The sequence below is a fragment of the Hoplias malabaricus genome, chromosome 18 (genome assembly GCF_029633855.1).
Source record: "Hoplias malabaricus isolate fHopMal1 chromosome 18, fHopMal1.hap1, whole genome shotgun sequence".
In the NCBI taxonomy this organism is placed as follows: domain Eukaryota; kingdom Metazoa; phylum Chordata; class Actinopteri; order Characiformes; family Erythrinidae; genus Hoplias; species Hoplias malabaricus.
This window is the reverse complement of record NC_089817.1, coordinates 28,812,956-28,832,003: the sequence shown is the minus strand read 5'-3', so window position 1 is coordinate 28,832,003 and position 19,048 is coordinate 28,812,956. Positions and strand designations below refer to the sequence as shown.

At 39.9% G+C, this 19,048-nt stretch overlaps 4 protein-coding genes across 4 annotated transcripts; all 4 read right to left on the bottom strand.

Moving 5' to 3' along the window:
* Nucleotides 1-2,483: 2,483 nt before the first annotated feature.
* LOC136674310 (collagenase 3-like) lies at nucleotides 2,484-5,966 on the bottom strand. The gene is made up of 10 exons (XM_066650231.1): nucleotides 5,593-5,966; nucleotides 5,156-5,397; nucleotides 4,800-4,948; nucleotides 4,452-4,580; nucleotides 4,202-4,363; nucleotides 3,944-4,079; nucleotides 3,714-3,847; nucleotides 3,207-3,366; nucleotides 3,019-3,116; nucleotides 2,484-2,864 (listed from the first exon to the last, which is right to left on the bottom strand). The coding sequence occupies exons 1-10, from the start codon at nucleotides 5,692-5,694 to the stop codon at nucleotides 2,770-2,772; spliced, it is 1,407 nt and encodes a 468-aa protein (XP_066506328.1). The 5' UTR covers nucleotides 5,695-5,966; the 3' UTR covers nucleotides 2,484-2,769.
* Nucleotides 5,967-7,921: 1,955 nt separating this feature from the next.
* LOC136674308 (matrix metalloproteinase-18-like) lies at nucleotides 7,922-12,846 on the bottom strand. Its single transcript, XM_066650229.1, has 3 exons — nucleotides 8,712-12,846; nucleotides 8,518-8,621; nucleotides 7,922-8,354 (listed from the first exon to the last, which is right to left on the bottom strand). The coding sequence occupies exons 1-3, from the start codon at nucleotides 8,804-8,806 to the stop codon at nucleotides 8,260-8,262; spliced, it is 294 nt and encodes a 97-aa protein (XP_066506326.1). The 5' UTR covers nucleotides 8,807-12,846; the 3' UTR covers nucleotides 7,922-8,259.
* On the bottom strand, nucleotides 9,154-12,132 carry LOC136674417 (collagenase 3-like). The gene is made up of 7 exons (XM_066650428.1): nucleotides 12,031-12,132; nucleotides 10,658-10,899; nucleotides 10,304-10,452; nucleotides 9,941-10,069; nucleotides 9,693-9,854; nucleotides 9,434-9,569; nucleotides 9,154-9,337 (listed from the first exon to the last, which is right to left on the bottom strand). The coding sequence occupies exons 1-7, from the start codon at nucleotides 12,130-12,132 to the stop codon at nucleotides 9,154-9,156; spliced, it is 1,104 nt and encodes a 367-aa protein (XP_066506525.1).
* Nucleotides 12,847-14,401: 1,555 nt separating the features above from the next.
* On the bottom strand, nucleotides 14,402-18,043 carry LOC136674306 (collagenase 3-like). The gene is made up of 10 exons (XM_066650226.1): nucleotides 17,647-18,043; nucleotides 16,983-17,224; nucleotides 16,631-16,779; nucleotides 16,293-16,421; nucleotides 16,045-16,206; nucleotides 15,786-15,921; nucleotides 15,556-15,689; nucleotides 15,049-15,208; nucleotides 14,855-14,958; nucleotides 14,402-14,747 (listed from the first exon to the last, which is right to left on the bottom strand). The coding sequence occupies exons 1-10, from the start codon at nucleotides 17,758-17,760 to the stop codon at nucleotides 14,653-14,655; spliced, it is 1,425 nt and encodes a 474-aa protein (XP_066506323.1). The 5' UTR covers nucleotides 17,761-18,043; the 3' UTR covers nucleotides 14,402-14,652.
* Between the last annotated feature and the right edge of the window lie 1,005 nt (nucleotides 18,044-19,048).

Below are 19,048 nucleotides of genomic sequence, written 5' to 3'. Positions count from 1 at the left end.
GACTGTCTGTGAGGAGTGTGGTGTGTTCTCCCTGTGTCTGCATGGGTTTCCTCCGGGTGCTCCGGTCTTCTCCCACATTCCAAAAACACACGTTGGGAGGTGAATTGGTGACTCAGAAGTGTCAGTAGGTGTGAGTGTGTCAGTGAATATGTGTGTGTTGACCTGTGAAAGAGTGGCACCACCTCCAGGGTGTATTCCCGCCTTGCGCCCAATGATTCCAGGTAGGCTCTGGACCCACCGTGACCCTGAACTGGATAAGGGTTACAGGCAACGAATGAATGTCATATTTAAGTGTAGTTTTAGTTTAGTTTTTTTTTTTTTTTACTTGAATCATTATGATTTTGTTAGTTATTTTATTTTTGTAAATTGATAAGTTATGAAAAGCTACAAGTACTCCCCTATTCCACATGTTAAGGTTCCGTTAACCCACACAACTATAGCCTAATGTTCTATTTTTAAGTGTACATTGTAACGGCCAGTATTCAGTAACGGGTTTGCTGTCTCTTGAAGAGCCCTTATGCTAGGTGCGCAGGCGTGGAAGTAGCTAAGAGAAGAACAGAGAGCGTGTGTTGTGCTGTACGGCAGAGACCACTAGACCTAGCTCTTTTGTTTTAGGTTACACATTTGTTTCTGTAAGTAACGCTGCTGATGAGCTTTGCGTGACTATGTATGAACAGGCAACTAACCTTATGAGGCCATTCTTATTTATTTATTTGCAGTGGCAGGATATTTCTTTTCATATTTCCCATATTTGCTCATACAAGGGTATTATAAACTCAACCCATAAAACACAGGTAAGTGCACCTCTGTTAACAGAAAAGGTTGGACAGTTTATAAAAGGCAATAAAAACTCTAGGGCGGCACGGTTGCGCAGCAGGTCATATCTCAGTCACACAGCTCCAGGGACCTGGAGGTTGTTGGTTCGAGTCCTGCTCCGGGTGACTGTCTGTGAGGAGCTCGGTGTGTTCTCCCTGTTCTCCCCATTCATCAGTTTCACTGGCCTCCGATTCACCATCAGAGTCTGGCTTATGAAGTTAGTTACCAGCTCTGGGCTTGAGGTCAGTTACGAGAGCACAACAAATAACAATGAAGGATAATTACAGTTATGAAAGCGGCTTGTATATAACTGTTAGGGAAACGGAGGAGGATTTTGAGAGTTACTGAGTACAGAGTTTGCGGCTGCTAACTTTAGCCCGATTAGCTCACTTTTTTGTATTGGACATAGATTCTAGTTATAAGTGCTTTTCTTTGGTTTCTGTATCTAAACAAAATGGTCGAAGTCACACTTCGTATCTGTGGAACCCAAGATTTGTTGATGACAAAGTGTTAGAGTCAGGTTTTTGAGAGTTACTGATGAACAAGTACTAGAGTTATAGCTGCTAACTAGCCGGATTAGCTCAGTTTATAGAATTGGTGCTATTTCTGTCAGTTGCTGTTGTAATAACAGCTAGAGTACCACTAATGTTATATTTTATGTTTGTAATAACAAGGCCCAGCTTATATTATAAGGTTTTATCATGTAGCCAAAATCATTTTATTCAATTACACACATTCCCCTGGCTCAACGTGTCACGCTCTTGTTCTGTCTTGTCTGTTGTCCCTGCCATGTGCTCACTTAGCGCATGGCTGTTTGTTTTTGTTCATGTCTCCGCCCTAGTCCCGCCTTTGTTCCTCCTCCTCGTCTGTGTCTCATTTGTTACCCTGCCCTCTCATTAGTTGTCCCAGGTGTTTCTTGTCATGTTGTGCATTTAAGTTCCCTTGTCTCTGTGTGTGTTGGTTGGACATTCCATGTTTGCATGTCTGTCTACATCTTTCTTTATCTAAGGTTCCTGTCATGTTCTCCTTGTTTGTCTATCTGTTTTGTTATCTTCTGTTTAATAAAAATTAGTGTGTTAGCAAATGTGTCTGCCTCCCATCAGTCGGCGCAATCCTAACACAACGTCATCAGAAGCCCACAGAGCCGTCTCTGTGAACATCAATTGGAGAGAGTGGGGTCTGCATGTGTTTCTGAGAGAGAGACAGGGAATGTATATTAGTAGAAGCCCAGAGAGCCGGTCAAGTTTATGTGAGTGAGAGACAGAGATGTGTGTGAGACTTACACGACAGTACTGCAAACGTGAATTACACTCAGCAGCAGATAAGGGGAGATCAGGAGACAAAAAGGCCAATTCTTACATTGTGTACTGTTTGGGAACTGAGGATTTCAGTTTTGTAGCAGTCTGTCTTCGCTAATGTCTGATGCTTCTGCTCATGATGAGCCATAGGAAACACATCTGGACCGCAGACAGGCTGGTCACGTCTACACACTATGTCAGTAGTTCGATAGAAGTAATTGGACCTGTCCTACACCTGCTTCTAATTTCCTGAATCTTTCATTGTTATGTGTGTGGTAGATGGTGAAAAACATTTTTTACAACTTTGAACCTTGTTTTCTCTCACAAAATGTATTAAAAGTCACATGATTCTTAATTACAAATATTTTCATAAAAGAAGAAATGCTATACAACTTTTATAAGAATTTATTAAAGTTTATTTAAAATATAACTCCAAGCATGGCAAGGTTTTAAAGATTAGAAACTCTTCAAAGATAAATATGGAGAGAAACATAGAAAGAAGCAGTGCAGTGGAATTAAATAATTGTAAAATACTGTAAATAATATATGAAACTGAATAACAGCCTCTCAAATTTGCACAATAATTGACTTTCAAATGTAATATTTATCTTAACTGTGGCACACAACTGCCTGCGTGGTGCATATTCCTGAGTGATTAACACGGCAGGAAGTAGTTGTTATTGAGCACACGGAAGAGTCTTCCATAACCAAACTCAAATAGGCTTGACCCACTGTAGAGGTAGGTGAAATCTGTAAAAAAAAAAAAAAAAAACCAAAAAAAAAAAACCAAAAAAAAAAAACCGAATGAACACAGAGTTAGAGGGATTAAACAAGTGCCTTGTTTTCATTCATTTGGACGATTTAGATTTTTCTAGAATCTAGAGTCCATAGGTTAGATACTGACCACTGTACTGGAAAGCTGCAGTAACTGTCCCGGTCATTCCTGGGAATTTATCTGCCACCAGTTTTTTGACTCCTGTTTTCTTTGTGGCCTCATCATAGCTGTAAAATGATAACATGATTGTATTAGTAAGTATTATCAGAGTATTGTGTCAGTTCTTGTCATCGTCACCTGACAGTGGTGTTACCTACCTGAAGTAGTAGTTTTTGACAAAAAACAGTGTCTTGCCAGTTTCCTTGTCATAGACGGCAGCATCGATACTCTTCACTTTTGGGGGCAGACCCATGCTGCTGAGGGTCTTGGGATATCCCTTTGCCAAATCATAACCAGAGAAAGCCCAGACTTTCTGACCTGAGAATTAAGGCCACACATCCACGTTAATTCTTAAATAAGACTAGATATCAATGGAGTGTTTCCCAGACAGGGATTAAACCTAGTCCTGGACTATATCCTAGTTTTAATTAAAAATTACATTTAAAAATGCTGTGCGATCCAGGACTAGGCTTAATCCCTCTCTGGGAAACCACCTCAGAATGTTTAATAATCATCTCCATTAGAATAGATGTTAGAATATTTCTGTGAGGATTTGATGGCATTCACCTACAAGAGCATTACTGAGGTCAGGTACTGACTTTAGGTGTTCAGTACCTCATGAGAGCACCTCATCTGTCATCTGTGTCTATAATCAGCTTTCTTACCTTTAAAGATGTACACCAAATCATCTGATGGACTCTCATACGCAGCATCAATGTTTTCAGGAGCCTCTGGCCAGAAGCTCTTGATCAGGTGTTGCTGAGACTCTGTAGAGAATGGGCTTTTACGCCAGAAGAGGCTGAATAAATGTAAAACAGAATTCAGCATTAGATGGTATTGCATGGTTAAAGATATTATAACGTAACCTTAAATGTAATTTAACATTTGTTCGTACCCCTTCTTGAAGAAGAGAATCTCTCCTCGCAGCAGGGTGACGGCATCCAGGACCAGGTTTGGATCACAGACATTAGGGGTGACTGGAGGTGTGGGTTTAGGCTTTTCTGGGTCATCAGGTTTTTCAGTGTTTGGGCCTGTTGTGTTGATTTCACACATGTTAGTAATTCACTGGAGAAAACAATGCATTAGCAATTCATTGATTGATTTTCAACTTAAAGACACAGTTACCACATATCAGACAATTTCAGGAGCTTACCATAGATGGACTGAATACCACTGACATCATCTTGGGGCAGAACAAAGGTCTCAACATCTCTGAAGCTGTAATTTGGATACATTAGAGCAACAGGATCCCGGGAATGGTCAAGTCCCAGAGCATGTCCGAACTCATGGGCAGCCACCAGGAACAAGTTGTATCCTGTAGTACACCAACAAATGTTGGGATACATGAGGTTCATATCATGTATTGAGAGTGTTGTGTTCTAATCATAGGTGACAATTCTCACCAGAAGAAGAAGAGAAGGTAAAAGACTCATCGTCATCAAAATGGGTATCTCCACCAATGCCAGGACTAGGGGGAAAGGCGTGAGCCAAGAAATTGTTGGGTCCATCAAATGGGTAGAAATCGCCATGCTCTGGGAAAAGGAAAAACATTTATTATACTGGTGAACTAATCTCGGGTGAAGATGCAGCTCAAACAAACACTTTGATAGGGATTCAGTTGTACAGTGCCGACAGGTTACACACTTATTCTGTCTAAAACTATGGGTTTATTCTCAACAGTAAAGTGAAGCATTATTAGTGAGCACTTTCTAATTGAGATGAATTTGAGGACCATGAGTCAGGATACTGACCTCTGACACCGAAGGAAATCATGATGTCGGCCTCACCACTGTAAATGCGATTGAACTTGAGGGGAGTGACATCGGCCCAAACTTGGAAAGCTCTCTCAATTGAATTGTCCACTTCAGTTTGAGACATGTCAGGAGTGTAGTTCAGAATCCTGTAGTGGGAAATCACAGTCTATTTACAGACCCTACTGGACAAAAAAAAAAAAAACTACAACCAAGCTTCTAACCAGCAAGTGCAGGTCTAAAAATGGTTCATGATTCCATCTGGATACATCATACACAATATACAGATTACAATGAGATTTTCTCTGGAAACCCTGAGAAAAACCAAGAGTCCAAATTGGAATCTCCTCACATACCTGTAGGTCACCAGGTTTGTATTCCATTTGTAGTTTGCACCAGTAGCTACATATGCAGATACGTCTGGAACTCCACACCGAGGTTTCTTCATCATGTCCAGTGTCTCAGTGTCCAGATTTCCTGTCACTTTCAACCTGAAGAACTCCTGCATCTCTGCCAGTTTCACAGTCATGTCATTGACTGAGCGCCCGGAAGACTCTGTTCTCTTCTCTGTCATGCCATACAACTTCTTCAGGTAGTTCTGGTGGAATCAAGATGATCTGGAGTGAGAAATCTGAGCCTAACCTTTTGAGGTTTAATTTTCCATAAGTAAGAGAAAGGCATCTAAATATCTCAGCAGTTTATAAATACAATGTTGAGAACAGATAGAAAGCTAGAGCCATTAACATCCATCTTCTAAGCTACCAATACCTCTTTAATGCAGTAGAGGTCTTACCTTTGCCAGGTCTTCTTCCTCCTTGCCAATAGGTGGTGATATTGGGCTCGAGAGAGCAGCAATCACCAGGCCAGCCATAATGCAGAGCTGATAGAAGGCCATGATGCTTCTCCTTCAAGGAACTTTTTGATGCTGTCTTGGGTTTCTCTACTGACCTTTATACTCTAGGGCGTCAGGTTGGGTAACACTTTATCTCACTCTGTGATGTAAAATAAAGAAGGAAATCTCAGAAGACAGCGAATTTCCACGAATTCTTCTCATTGCCTTGGGCAACAGACCCTGCTTGGTACTGGTTTGTTTTGAAAAATATATTTTTTAATTTTGTATTTACCTAAACACTTTTAATGCGAACATAGCTGTGATGACCATCCATATCTCTGGCTTTGAAATTTGAATTTAATTTTGTTTGATGCTATGAAGATAATGAGTTCATTATGCTAGTAGTTATTTAATTACAGTTATGAAAGCAGCTTGTATATAACTTTTAGGGAAACGGAGGAGGATCTGAGAGTTAGCCAACATTAATATTAGCTGTGTTCAGGTCGTGAGAAAGCGCTCCAAACATGCTGCAAGTTAAATGTTAGTCTCTGGCCACGTCCCAAACTGCACACTGCTGCACTGAATAGTATGAAGATACATATATACCACATTAGCAGTGTTTCTGTAGTGTATTAAGTAAAGTTCCATTATTTACATTTTGTATGGGACACAGTGTCTCTAACGTAAATGTTTATCAAATGCTGTTCCACATCATTATGAATGCAGTATTTCACTGCCTTATCTACATAGGAATCACCTTATAGCTAACATTTTGGGTATGGGGTGCGCTTTGACTCACCAAATATGTCCCTCGCCCATATCAAACTCACTCCTATGCCCTGCACCCCCATTTGCTCATTTCTGCACAAATTGAAAAGTGAGAAACTGAAGCACAGTTTAAATATTAACCTTTCTTGATTTTTCACCAGTTCTCTGTATTTCTGAAAGTTAGAACGTTGATGTTAATGTTGTAGCTGGTGTTATAATGTTAAGCTACTGATTTAGAGATAGAAGTTGGTATTACTTGAATAAATTAGAAAATTGTAAACTTTCATGTATTTTAGTACCATTTTTGGGGGGTGATTTGGGACAGTTGGTGTGCCGAAATTCCCCTTCGCTTAAGATGGGGAATAATAGAAAACGTTTGAGAACCACTGCAGTAGAGTGAACTGAAACAGACCTGAGGACAAAAGTTGGAGCAGAAAGTGTTGCCCTTTTTTCATGTGTTGTGGGGTTAGTTAGTTAGTTATAAATGTTGTTTATGAAAGTGTTATAATCAGGATTTTGAGAGTTACTGAGTACAGAGTTTGCGGCAGCTCACTTTTTCGCATTAGACATAGATTCTAGTAATAAGTGTTTTTCTTTGGTTTCTGTATCTAAACAAAATGGTCAAAGTCACACTTTGTATCGGTGGAACCCAAGCTCTGTTGACGACAAAGTGTTAGAGTCAGGTTTTTGAGAGTTACTGATGAACAAGTGCTAGTGTTATGCCTGCTAACTTTAGCCGGATTAGCTCAGTTTATAGCGTTGGTGCTATTTCTGTCAGTTGCTGTTGTAACAACAGCTAGAGTACCAACAATGTTACACTTTGTCTGTAATAACAAGACATCTATTTTATATTATAAGGAAATTATGAGTTTTATCATGTAGCAAACAACATTTTATTCGATAACACACATTCCCCTGACTCAAAATCATCTGAAGCCCACAGAGCAATTGGCCATCTCTGTAAACATCACTTGGAGAGAGTGGGGCCTGCATGTGTTTCTGAGAGAGAGACAGGGAATGTATATTAGTAGAAGCCCAAAGAGCCGGTCATGTTTATGTCAGTGAGTGAGAGACAGAGATGTGTGTGAGACTTCATTTTACGACAGTACAGAAAAGGTGAATTACACTCAGCAGCAGGTAGGGGGTGATCAGGAGACAAAAAGGCCAATTCTTACATTGTACTATTTGGGAACTGAGGATACTAATTGTTGCTGTTTAGTGAGTGAAATTTTGCCCATTTTCACTTGATACAAGATTTCAGTTTTGTAGCAGTCTGTGTTCGCTAATGTCTGATGCTTCTGCTCATGATGAGCCATAGGAAACAGATCTGGACCACAGACAGGCTGGTCACGTCTACACACTGTGTCAGTAGTTCAATAGAAGTGATTGGACCTATCCTACCCCTGCTCCTAATTTCCTGAATCTTTCATTGTTATGTGTGGTAGATGGTGAAAAATTCACATATTTTACAACCTTGAACCTTCTGAGTTTTCTCTCACAAAATGTAACAAAAAGTGTTTAAAAACACAAGAGAATTCCCTACTGTGAAGTCAAGTAAAAGTCACGTGATTCTTAATGACAAATATTTTCATAAAAGAAGAAATGCTATCCAATTTTATAAGATTTTATTAAAGTTTAATTAAAATATTACTCCAAATATTGCAAGGTTTTAAAGATTAGAAACTCTTCAAAGATAAATATGGAGAGAAACAGAAAAAAGCAGTAGAGTGGAATTAAATGATTGTAAAAAACTGTAAATAATATAAGAAACTGAATAACAGCCTCTCAAATTTGCACAATAATTGACTTTTAAATTTCATATTTATCTTGACTGCCTGCGTGGTGCATATGCCTGAGTGATTAACACGGCAGGAAGTAGTTGTTATTGAGCACACGGAAGAGTCTTCCATAACCAAACTCAAACAGGTTTGACCCACTGTAGAGGTAGGTGAAATCTGTAAAAAAACGAATGAACACAGAGTTAGAGGGATTAAACATACATACATTTTCTTTTCCGCCTCTCCATTTCAGGGTCGCGGTGAGGGATTAAACAAGTGCCTTATTTTCATTCATTTGGAAGATTTAGATTTTTCTAGAGTCCATAGGTTAAATACTGACCCCTGTACTGGAAAGCTGCAGTAACTGTCCCGGTCATTCCGGGGAATCTATCTGCCACTTGTCTCTGTAATCCTTTGTCTATTTTCTTTGTGGCCTCATCATAGCTGTAAAATGATAACATGCTTGTATTAGTAAGCATTATCAGAGTATTGTGTCAGTTCTTGTCATCTTCACCTGACAGTGGTGTTACCTACCTGAAGTAGTAGTTTTTGACAAAAAACAGTGTCTTGCCAGTTTCCTGGTCATAGACGGCAGCATCGATCCTCTTCACTTTAGGGGGCAGACCCATGCTGCTGAGGGTCTTGGGAAATCCCTTTGCCAAATCATAACCAGAGAAAGCCCAGACTTTCTGACCTGAGAATTAAGGCCATACATCCACATTAATTCTTAAATAAGACTAGATATCAATGGAGTGTTTCCCAGACAGGGATTAAACCTAGTCCTGGACTATATCCTTGTTTCAATGAAAAATTACATTTAAAAATGCTGTGCGATCCAGGACTAGGCTTAATCCCTCTCTGGGAAACCATCCCAAAATGTTAAATAAACATCTCCATTAGACTAGATGTTAGAATATTTCTGTGAGCATTTAATGGCATTCAGCTACGAGAGCATTACTGAGGTCAGGTACTGACTTTAGATGTTCAGTACCTCATCTGTCATCTGTCTATAATCAGCTTTCTTACCTTTAAAGATGTACACCAAATCATCTGATGGACTCTCATACGCAGCATCAATGTTTTCAGGAGCCTCTGGCCAGAAGCTCTTGATCAGATGTTGCTGAGACTCTCTAGAGAATGGGCTGTTACGCCAGAAGAGGCTGAATAAATGTAAAACAGAATTCAGCATTAGATGGTATTACATGGTTAAAGATATTATAATGTAATCTTAAATGTAATTTAACATTTGTGCGTACCCATTCTTGAAGAAGAGCATCTCTCCTCGCAGCAGGGTGACGGCATCCAGGACCAGGTTTGGGTCACAGGCATTAGGGGTGACTGGAGGTGCGGGTTTAGGCTTTTTTGGGTCAACAGGTTTTTCAGTGTTTGGGCCTGTTGAGTTAATTTCACACATAATAAGTAATTCACTGGAGAAAAAAATGCATTAGCAATGTATTGATTGATTTTCAATTTAAAGACACAGTTACCACATATCAGACAATTTCAGGAGCTTACCATAGATGGACTGAATACCACTGACGTCATCTTGGGGCAGAACAAAGGTCTCAACATCTCTGAAGCTGTAATTTGGATACATTAGAGCACCAGGATCCTGGGAATGGTCAAGTCCCAGAGCATGTCCGAACTCATGGGCAGCCACCAGGAACAAGTTGTATCCTGTAGTAGATCAACAGATGTTGGGATACGTGAGGTTCATATCATGCATTGAGAGTGTTGTTCTAATTATAGGTAACAATTCTCACCAGAAGAAGAAGAGAAGGTAAAGAACTCATCGTCATCAAAATGGGTATCTCCACCAATGCCAGGACTTGGGGGAAAGGCGTGAGCCAACAAATTGTTGGGTCCATCAAATGGATAGCCATCGCCATGCTCTGGGAAAAGGGAAAAAAAATAATTACACTGGTGAACTAATCTCGGGTGAAGATGCAGCTCAAACTAACACTTTGATAGGGATTCAGTTTGAAGTTAAACCTAGTACAGGCCCAACAGGTTACACACTTATTCTGTCTAAAACTATGGGTTTATTCTCAACAGTAAATTGAAGCATAATTAGTGAGCACTTTTTAATTGAGATGAATTTGAAGACCATGAGTCAGGATACTGACCTCGGACACCGAATGATATCATGATGTCGGCCTCACCACTGTAAATGTGATTGAACTTGAGGGGAGTGGCATCGGCCCAAACTTGGAAAGCTCTCTCAATTGAAATGTCCACTTCAGCTCGAGACATGTCAGGAGTGTAGTTCTCAATCCTGTAGTGGGAAATCACAGTCTATTTACAGACCCTACTGGACAAAAAAAAAAAAACTAGGACTAAGCTTCAACCAGCAAGTGCAGGTCCAAAAATGGTTCATGATTCCCTCTGGATACATCATACACAATATACAGATTACAATGAGATTTTCTCTGGAAACCCTGAGAAAAACCAAGAGTCCAAACTGGAATCTCCTCACATACCTGTAGGTCACCAGGTTTGTATTCCATTTGTAGTTTGCACCAGTAGCTACATATGCAGATACGTCTGGAACTCCACACCGAGGTTTCTTCATCATTTCCAGTGTCTCAGTGTCCAGATTTCCTGTCACTTTCAACCTGAAGAACTCCTGCATCTCTTCCAGTTTCACACTCATGTCATTGACCGAGCGCCCGGAAGACTCTGTTCTCTTCTCTGTCATGCCATACAGCTTCTTCAGGTAGTTCTGGTGGAATCAAGATGATCTGGAGTGAGAAATCTGAGCCTAACCTTTTGAGGTTTAATTTTCCATAAGTAAGAGAAAGACATCTAAATATCTCAGCAGTTTCTAGATACAATGTTGAGAACAGATACAAAGCTACAATTTCCTATTATGAGCCTCCACATTCACTCAGATCACAGAATACTGGATTTTTAATTGTTCCCAGAATTCAGAAGGCCTCAGCTGGGGGAAGAGCCTTTTCTTATAAAGCCCCCAGACTCTGGAATGATCTTCCAGAAAATGTTCGGGACTCAGACACAGTCGAAATCTTCAAATCTAGGCTAAAAACACATTTGTTTAGTTTATCTTTTGGTAGCTAATGCTCCCCCATAGATAAAGGCGGCAGATCCGGGGGGTCCATGGACACAGGGAATTATAGTAAACTGAGACGCTGGTGCTGTCGTCCCGCCGCTTCTCGCGATCACTCAGGTTTGTTGACGGTGGAGCGGAGGGATGCCAGTGTTTCAGGATGCTCCCGTGTCTGTGTGTCCTCCTGGTTCTCTCCTTTTAGTTAAAGCTGTCATAGTCAGATCTGCCGGAGTCATTAGCCACACTCTGGAAATTTTCATATTTTCTACTTTATAAACACAAAACAGTTCAAAACTAATTCCATCCCTTTACATCTTTCCGAGTAAACACCTGCACACCTGTCTGTCTGGACACTGATGGATGACTGTCGAGACCCTCCTCCACGCTTCAGACCAGCTGCCCACGCTCCAACAACCACCAAGTGCCTTGAAGCTGTCCCTACACTGAAGTTCTCATGGACTACTAACTATCATCACCAGTAGATTGACCAGAGGAGGATGGGTCACCCCTTGTGAGCCTTGGTTCCTCCCAAGGTTTCTTCCTCAGCTGGGGGAGTTTTTCCTTGCCACTGTCGCCCCTGGCTTGCTCACTTGAGGGTTTTACATTTGTTTTTACATTTCATGTCAAATCTTTGTCTTACTGGAATTCTGTGAAGCTGCTTTGTGACAACATCAGTTGTGAAAAGCGCTGTATAAATAAATTTGATTTGATTTGATTGATTGATTAGAGCCATTAACATCCGTCTTCTAAGCTACCAATACGTCTTTAATGCAATGGATTTCTTACCTTTGCCAGGTCTTCTTCCTCCTTGCCAATAGGTGGTGATATTGGGCTCGAGAGAGCAGCGATCGCCAGGCCAGCCATAAGGCAGAGCTGATAGAAGGCCATGATGCTTCTCCTCCTTCAAGGAACTCTTTGATGCTGTCTTGGGTTTCTCTACTGGCCTTTATACTCTAAGAGGTCAGATTGGGTAACACTTTATCTCACTCGTTGATGTAAAATAAAGAACGAAATCCCAGAAGAAAGCTTTTCACGAATTCTTCTCATTGCCTTGGGCAACAGACCCTGCTTGGTAGTGCTTTGTTTTGAAAACCTTTTTTTTTTATTTTGTATTTACCTAAACACTTTTAATGCGAACATAGCTGTGATGACTATCCATATCTCTGGCTTTGAAATTTGAATTTGATTTTGTTTGATGCTGTGAAGATAATGAGTTCATTATGCTAGTAGTTATTTAATTACAGTTATGAAAGCAGCTTGTATATAACTTTTAGGGAAACAGAGGAGGATCTGAGAGTTAGCCAACATTAATATTAGCTGTGTTCAGGTCGTGAGAAAGTGTCCCAAACTGCACACTGCTGCACTGAATAGTGTGAAAATACATATATACAACACTTAGCAGTGTTTCTGTAGTGTAGTAAGTAAAGTTCCATTGTTTACATGTTGTTGTTTGGGACACAGCGTCTCTAACGTTAATGTTTATCAAATGCTGTTCCACATCATTATGAATGCAGTATTTCACTGCCTTATCTACATAGGAATCACCTTTATAGCTAACATTTTGGGTATGGGGTGGGCTTTGACTCAGCAAATATGTCCCTCGTCCATGTCAAACTCACTCCTATGCCCTCCACCCCCATTTGCTCATTTCTGCACAAATTGAAAAGTGAGAAACTGAAGCACAGTTTAAATATTAACCTTTCTGTATTTTTCACCAGTTCTGTGTATTTTTGAAAGTTAGAACATTGATGGTAATGTTGTAGCTGGTGTTATAATGTTAAGCTACTGATTTAGAGATAGAAGTTGGTGTTACTTGAATAAATTAGAAAATTGTAAACTTTCATGTATTTTAGTACCATTTTTGGGGGGTGATTTGGGACAGTTGGTGTGCTGAAATTCCCCTTCGTCTAAGATGGGGAATAATAGAAAACATTTGAGAACCACTGCAGTAGAGTGAACTGAAACAGACCTGAGGACACAAGTTGGAGCAGAAAGTATTTGTTGCCCTTTTTTCATGTGTTGTGGGGTTAGTTAGTTAGTTATAAATGTTGTTTATGAAAGTGTTATAATCAGGATTTTGAGAGTTACTGAGTACAGAGTTTGCGGCTGCTAACTTTAGCCCGATTAGCTCAATTTTTCGCATTAGACATAGATTCTAGTAATAAGTGCTTTTCTTTGGTTTCTGTATCTAAACAAAATGGTCAAAGTCACACTTTGTATCGGTGGAACCCCAGCTTTGTTGACGACAAAGTGTTAGAGTCAGGTTTTTGAGAGTTACTGATGAACAAGTGCTAGTGTTATGCCTGCTAACTTTAGCCGGATTAGCTCATTTTATAGAGTTGGTGCTATTTCTGTCAGTTGCTCTTGTAATAACAGCTAGAGTACCAACAATGTTACACTTTGTCTGTAATAACAAGGTCTATTTTATATTATAAGGAAATTATGAGTTTTATCATGTAGCAAACAACATTTTATTCGATAACACACATTCCCCTGACTCAAAACCATCTGAAGCCCACAGAGTCTTTGCCCATCTCTTTAAACATCACTTGGAGAGAGTGGGGCCTGCATGTGTTTCTGAGAGAGAGACAGGGAATGTATATTAGTAGAAGCCCAGAGAGCCGGTCATGTTTATGTCAGTGAGTGAGAGACAGAGATGTGTGTGAGACTTCATTTTACGACAGTACAGAAAAGGTGAATTACACTCAGCAGCAGGTAGGGGGTGATCAGGAGACAAAAAGGCCAATTCTTACATTGTACTGTTTGGGAACTGAGGATACTAATTGTTGCTGTTTAGTGAGTGAAATTTTTGCCTATTTTCACTTGATACAATATTTCAGTTTAGTAGCAGTCTGTGTTCGCTAATGTCTGATGCTTCTGTTCATGATGAGCCAAAGGAAACAGATCTGGACCGCAGAGAGGCTGGTCAAGTCTACACACACACACTGTGTCAGTAGTTCGATAGAAGTAATTGGACCTGTCCTACACCTGCTTCTAATTTCCTGAATCTTTCATTGTTATGTGTGTGGTAGATGATGAAAAACATTTTTTACAACTTTGAACCTTGTTTTCTCTCACAAAATGTATCAAAAGTCACGTGATTCTTAATTACAAATATTTTCATAAAAGAAGAAATGCTATACAACTTTTCTAAGAATTTATTAAAGTTAATTTAAAATATAACTCCAAACATTGCAAGGCTTTAAAGATTAGAAACTCTTCAAACATAAATATGGAGAGAAACATAGAAAAAAGCAGTAGAGTGGAATCAAATCATTGTAAAATACTGTAAATAATATAAGAAACTGAATAACAGCCTCTCAAATTTGCACAATAATTGACTTTCAAATGTAATATTTATCTAAACTGTGGCACACAACTGCCTGCGTGGTGCATATGCCTGAGTGATTAACACGGCAGGAAGTAGTTGTTATTGAGCACACGGAAGAGTCTTCCATAGCCAAACTCAAATAAGCTTGACCCACTGTAGAGGTAGGTGAAACCTGTAAAACAACGAATGAACACAAAGTAAGAGGGATTAAACGAGTGCCTTATTTTCATTCATTTGGAAGATTTAGAATTTTCTAGAGTCCATAGGTTAAATACTGACCTCTGTACTGGAAAGCTGCAGTAACTGTCCCGGTCATTCCGGGGAATCTATCTGCCACTTGTCTCTGTAATCCTCTGTCTATTTTCTTTGTGGCCTCATCATAGCTGTAAAATGATAACATGCTTGTATTAGTAAGTATTATCAGAGTATTTTGTTAGTTCTTGTCATCTTCACCTGACAGTGGTGTTACCTACCTGAAGTAGTAGTTTTGGACAAAAAACAGTGTCTTGCCAGTTTCCTGGTCATAGACGGCAGCATCGATACTCTTCACATTAGGGGGCAGACCCATGCTACTGAGGGTCTTGGGAAATCCCTTTGCCAAATCATAACCAGAGAAAGCCCAGACATTCTGACCTGAGAATTAAAGCCACATATCCACATGAATTCTTAAATAAGACTAGATATCAATGGAGTGTTTCCCAGACAGGGATTAAACCTAGTCCTGGACTATATCCTTGTTTTAATGAAAAATTACATTTAAAAATGCTGTGCGATCCAGGACTAGGCTTAATCCCTCTCTGGGAAACCACCACAAAATGTCCAATAATCATCTCCATTAGACTAGATGTTAGAATATTTCAGTGAGGATTTGATGGCATTCAGCTACAAGAGCATTACTGAGGTCAGGTACTGACTTTAGGTGTTCAGTACCTCATGAGAGAACCTCATCTGTCATCTGTGTCCATTATGACCTTTCTTACCTTTAAAGATGTACACCAAATCATCTGATGGACTCTCATACGCAGCATCAATGTTTTCAGGAGCCTCTGGCCAGAAGCTCTTGATCAGATGTTGCTGAGACTCTGTAGAGAACGGGCTGTTACGCCAGAAGAGGCTGAATAAATGTAAAACAGAATTCAGCATTAGATGGTATTGCATGGTTAAAGATATTATAATGTAATCTTAAATGTAATTTAACATTTGTGCGTACCCCTTCTTGAAGAAGAGGATCTCTCCTCGCAGCAGGGTGACGGCATCCAGGACCAGGTTTGGGTCACAGGCATTAGGGGTAACTGGAGGTGTGGGTTTAGGCTTTTTTGGGTCAACAGGTTTTTCAGTGTTTGGGCCTGTTGAGTTAATTTCACACATAATAAGTAATTCACAGGATAAAACAATGCATTAGCAATTTATTGATTGATTTTCAACTTAAAGACACAGTTACCACATATCAGACAATTTTAGGAGCTTACCATAGATGGACTGAATACCATTGATATCATCTTGGGGCAGAGCATAAGTCTTCACGTCTCTAAAGCTGTATGTTGGATACATCAGGGCACCAGGATCCTGGGAATGATCAAGTCCCAGAGCATGTCCGAACTCATGGGCAGCCACTAGGAACAAGTTGTATCCTGTAGTAGACCAACAGATGTTGGGATACATGAGGTTCATATCATGCATTAAGAGTGTTGTTCTAATCATAGGTGACAATTCTCACCAGAATAAGAAGAGAAGGTAAAGAACTCATCATCATCAAAATGGGCATCTCCACCAATGCCAGGACTAGGGTAAAAGGCATGAGCCAAGAAACCATTGGGCCCATCAAATGGGTAGCCATCGCCATGGTCTGTGAAAAGGAAAAAAATAATTATACTGGTGAACTAATCTAGTTCTAATCTAGGGATTCAGTTGGAAGTAAAACCTAGTACAGGCCTGACAGGCTACACACTTATTCTGTCTAAAACTATGGGTTTATTCTCAACAGTAAATTGAAGCATTATTAGTGAGCACTTTTTAATTGAGATGAATTTGAGGACCATGAGTCAGGATACTGACCTTGGACACCGAAGGAAATCATGATGTCGGCCACACCACTGTAAATGCGATTGAACTTGAGGGGAGTGACATCGGCCCAAACTTGGAAAGCTCTCTCAATTGAATTGTCCACTTCAGCTTGAGACATGTCAGGAGTGTAGTTCAGAATCCTGTAGTGGAAAATCACAGTCTATTTACAGACCCTACTGGACAATTAAAAAAGTAGAATCAAGCTCCTAACCAGCAAGTGCAGGTCCAAAAATGGTTCATGATTCCCTCTGGATACATCATACACAATATACGGATTACAATGAGATTTTCTCTGGAAGCCCTGAGAAAAACCAAGAGCCCAAACTGGAATCTCCTCACATACCTGTAGGTCACCAGGTTTGTTTTCCATTTGTAGTTTGCACCAGCAGCTACATATGCAGATACGTCTGGAACTCCACACCGAGGTTTCTTCATCATGTCCAGTGTCTCAGCGTCCAGAGTTCCTGTCACTTTCAACCTGAAGAACTCCTGCATCTCTGCCAGTTTCACACTCATGTCATTGACCGAGCGCCCAGAAGACTCTGTGCTCTTCTCTGTCATGCCATACAACTTCTTCAGGTAGTTCTGGTGGAATCAAGATGATCTGGAGTGAGAAATCTGAGCCTAATCTTTTGAGGTTTAATTTTCCATAAGTAAGAGAAAGACATCTAAATATCTCAGCAGTTTCTAGATACAATGTTGAGATCAGATGGAAAGCTGAGTCATTAGGAAGAACGACTCTCCAGTGAATTTCACTTATGTCTCTTCTTGTGTTTTAGTGAAGGTCTCAAAGTCTCCAACTGAGATAACATTCATAATAACCCAGAACTTCAATCATGTATCATCCAAGACTAAGAACATCCCAGTTTAGTTTATGTAAATAAAATGTTATCTGATCCAAAAAGATCTGTTTAACCACCCTTAATTCTCATTAACATTAACATTAAGAGTCATTAACATCTGTCTTCAAAGCTACCAATGCCTCTTTAGTGCAGTGGATTTCTTACCTTTGCCAGGTCTTCTTCCTCCTTGCCAACAGGTGGTGTTATTGGGCTCGAGAGAGCAGCGATCACCAGGCCAGCCAGAACCCAGAGCTGAAAGAAGGCCATTTTGCTTCTCATTCTTCAAGGAACTGTTTGACTCTTGGGTTGTTCACTGTCTTGGGTTTCGCTGCTGGCCTCTTCTTATACTCTAAGAAGAGGGCAGGTTGGGCAAAACCTTTTCTCAATCTGTGATGAAAAATAAGGAAGGAAATCCCAGAAGACAGCCTCCCACAAATACCCCTTATTGCCTTGGGCAACAGACCCTGCATGGTCCGGGTTTGTTTTAAAACCACATTCATTTGTTTGGTTTTTACCTAAAAACTGACTTTTAATACAAACATAGCTGTGATGACTATCTACATCTCTGGTTTTGAAATTTGAATTTGATTTTGTTTGATGCGCTGAAGATAATGAGTTAATTTGCTAGTAATTATTTAATGTATGGCTTATTGTTCTATCATGGAGTGATGGGATGTTATGGAATTTCATACAATAGAAAGACATATTATTAATAAAAGCTTATGGACATCTGCTGATCCAACCTGTCTTCAATTTAGGCTATTAATTAAGAGTCTATTCCACTTTGCTTCAGTAGTTGCAGTGCCCACTCTTTTGGGACATTTATAGCCATTGCTGTAGGGATTTGATTGCAACCAGAATATTGATTTCAGACGCTAATACTAGATGAATTTGAATGAACAGGCTAACAAACCCCACTCCAACTCTTTACAAAGGCTTTGAAGGAGCTTGCACACTTCCCAGAACACAGCTCCACTGCTTTACAACCCGAAGCCATGAACTGCTGTGAGGATCTGATGGCATTCAGCTACAAGAATATTAAAGGTACTGATGTTAAATGATTACTTTGGGAACAAAAGTGTTGAATGTGTGTCCATTACTCCGGAGAACACAGTGCCATTGTTCTTCATTCTCTTTAAACCTCTCTTGGAACATTTGGAACTGAGCATAGTGACCTTAAATTTGAGGAAAAATGGTGGCTAAAGACTTCAGACAGAAAGTACTGAGGAAACAGATGCTTCATTCTGTCTAGTAATAATTATGAACTAAAACAGAAGATTGACCAAACACATGAGTTATCCAGGAACTTGCGAATTTGGCATGGAAATATACAACAGGCATGGCATCACATGTTAATATTTGTAAAAAAATTTTTTACCCGAGGCAGAATAGCTGCTTTTGTGATTGCAGCTAATGGGGATCCAAATAAAATAATAAAACATTTATAGGTCATTAGTGGAATCAGGCAGTCAGCTGTTTCTCTTTAATAGGTAATATAACATTCTGCAGTCTTTGGTGAGGTGTCACTGAACAGAACATCCACACTGCTGAAAAGAAATCCCCCTCT